Here is a 2,281-nt window from a genome sequence, read left to right on the forward strand (position 1 = left end):
GTTATCATTTGAATATTTTATTAACAGGCTGAAAATATACAATAATGCTCACACAGGAATGTTGAGATAATCTATGTCATGCTCCATGAACATGAAGAATAGGGAATCACACGTACCGTTCAGATACATGTCAAAGCTCATTTCTAGATGTCCATATCCACTGATTCCGCCGAAATTCCCCCTCCGAAGCAGCTGAATCCACTAATACATAATCAACCGTAGAGCCTACCGTAGCCACGACGGAAAGCGCCGAATTGGCCTCCGATTCCGCCGAACCTAGCTCCAATTCCGCCGAACCTAGCTCCAATTCCGCCGAACCTAGCTCCAATTCCGCCGAACCTAGCTCCAATTCCGCCGTATCCAGCCCCGATTCCGCCGTATCCAGCCCCGATTCTGCCGTATCCAGCTCCGATTCCGCCGTATCCACCTCCGATGGCGCCCTGTCCGTATCCGTTTCCGACGTCGGCGCTGTATCCGTACTGGTATCCGCTGAGTCCGCCGCGTCCGTATCCTTGTCCGTATCCGCCGTATCCACCGCCGTATCCACCGCCCTGGCTGAGCCCGATACCCTGTCCCTGGGCGTAGATCTGGCCGTAGCCGCCGACGTACCGGCCGTAGCGGCCGTAGCCGCCGGGACTGAAAATGGAACAGAATGTTTGTCACCGAAACATCACATTGTTTTTAACGAACAATGCACATGGTAGGTTGTTTGGTGCTTTTTCGTGGTCCTTTTCGCCACTATTTTCATCACACATTTCGATCATATTTAATAAGTTCAGATTTGAACCAGGCCCATCAATCTACATATCAAAACGTTCTGGTGTTTCTGTTTTAAAGCAAGTTGGACAATATCGGCTGCCATTTTTTCACCACTCATTGCTTCTTTCTTTTCTGGGCAGAAACAGTCTATTACGATAAAAGCGCTATTTTCATATTCTCTATTCTAACGGTTCACTGATTAACTTGCAAAGTTTAATCGCATGATTTCCCCCGAAATAAGGACCGTTTCATGGGAACCAGTCTTGAACTGCACTTACACGTAGTATCCATGGTTCACATGGGATCCGTACGAGTTACTCGAGTATGGCGTGAAACTGAGAAAGAAAAACAGGGCGGGTCAGAATTTGGTATCCAAAATTTCTGTTGAGGGTCAAGAGCAGACTCATGATATGCTGAATGAAGTAAATGACTAAAAGTAGAATAATAGAATGAAAGCAGTGGAAGCAGCTTCCCTTTTGTATTGATAAGCAAGGTGAACTTTTCAAGCGAAATTAAGGCAAATAATTGTGACAGCCACATCAATAATGGTATATCACTATTGCTGTACGTACAATGCTCTTAGCTAAAGCCTATGACTACTACGGACTCACGTAGACACGTGGACGTTGCTCTGCCCACCGCTGGCAGCCGCTGCGGCCACCAGCACGAAGAGAACGGCGAACTGAAAACAGAACAGAACGGAACACGGCGACGGCGCTAGTGAGCCATCCAACCAAACCTCGGGGTGTTCATGGTGGCGGTGATATACCACCACTAGCCGTTATACAATTAGACATGATGTAAAACACGCAGCTTACATTGTTACATTGCAATCGAAACTTAGCTAGGAACTACGAGCAAACAGTGTGTGCGCGGTACAATGCTGTCAATGGGATGACGAATAACATTTGAAACGAAGGGCAATGCCGAATGACATCTGATACCTTTTGCTTGCAATCTCGTTTTCCTTTCAATTTTCAAAATTCCTCCTTGAGTAAGGCTTTGTGATATATTTTCCATTTAGAGCCTTTAGAGCCTTACCTTAATCATGTCTGGTAGGTTGTGGTGGCCGCTGAGAGCTGACTGCGTTTCTGCCGTCCTCGTTTCCGCTATATATACCTCCTCTGGCAAGCCCGAGGGCGGGGTCCGGTCGTGACCAGATATTTGATCCCGTAGTGCCGAGTTTTCATGTGCAGAACTGCGGGTGCACGCTCCCACCCCGCGCGCCGTTTACCGGGTATAGAATGTGGCGCCTGGTACGCGCCCCTGCAGGACGCCGAGGCCGCAGTCCGCAGATCAATTCTCACATTCTGGCGCCTGAGAGCGGGCACAGCCGCCGCCTGGACGCCGAATAATCCATGAGACACTCGGCCAGCATATCGGGGCACAGGAAAACGGGCATAGAGCTTGGCTGGCTGTGGCGGTGCCAGTGTTCGCCAGACATTCTCTCTACGTCACATATGAATCGCTGCTGACTGTGAGAATGCTTTTTTACATTTTGATTTTTCAATTCGCGAACAAA

At 48.7% G+C, this 2,281-nt stretch overlaps 1 protein-coding gene across 1 annotated transcript; it reads right to left on the reverse strand.

Moving 5' to 3' along the window:
• LOC122390929 (keratin-associated protein 21-1-like) lies at positions 1-1,982 on the reverse strand. The gene is made up of 4 exons (XM_043384385.1): positions 1,801-1,982; positions 1,371-1,441; positions 1,038-1,094; positions 1-636 (listed from the first exon to the last, which is right to left on the reverse strand). The coding sequence occupies exons 1-4, from the start codon at positions 1,807-1,809 to the stop codon at positions 213-215; spliced, it is 561 nt and encodes a 186-aa protein (XP_043240320.1). The 5' UTR covers positions 1,810-1,982; the 3' UTR covers positions 1-212.
• Between the last annotated feature and the right edge of the window lie 299 nt (positions 1,983-2,281).

This window comes from Amphibalanus amphitrite, unplaced genomic scaffold (assembly GCF_019059575.1).
Source record: "Amphibalanus amphitrite isolate SeventyFive unplaced genomic scaffold, NRLGWU_Aamphi_draft 000415F_arrow, whole genome shotgun sequence".
Classification (NCBI taxonomy): Eukaryota; Metazoa; Arthropoda; class Thecostraca; order Balanomorpha; family Balanidae; genus Amphibalanus; species Amphibalanus amphitrite.

Bases quoted from the DNA above. Each gene is read 5' to 3' on its own strand.
- LOC122390929 (XM_043384385.1), bottom strand. The intron at 1,095-1,370 runs GTGAGTCCGTAG...TTTCTTTCTCAG, and splicing joins AGCAACGTCCACGTGTCTAC to TTTCACGCCATACTCGAGTA. The intron at 637-1,037 runs GTAAGTGCAGTT...TTCCATTTTCAG, and splicing joins GTGAACCATGGATACTACGT to TCCCGGCGGCTACGGCCGCT.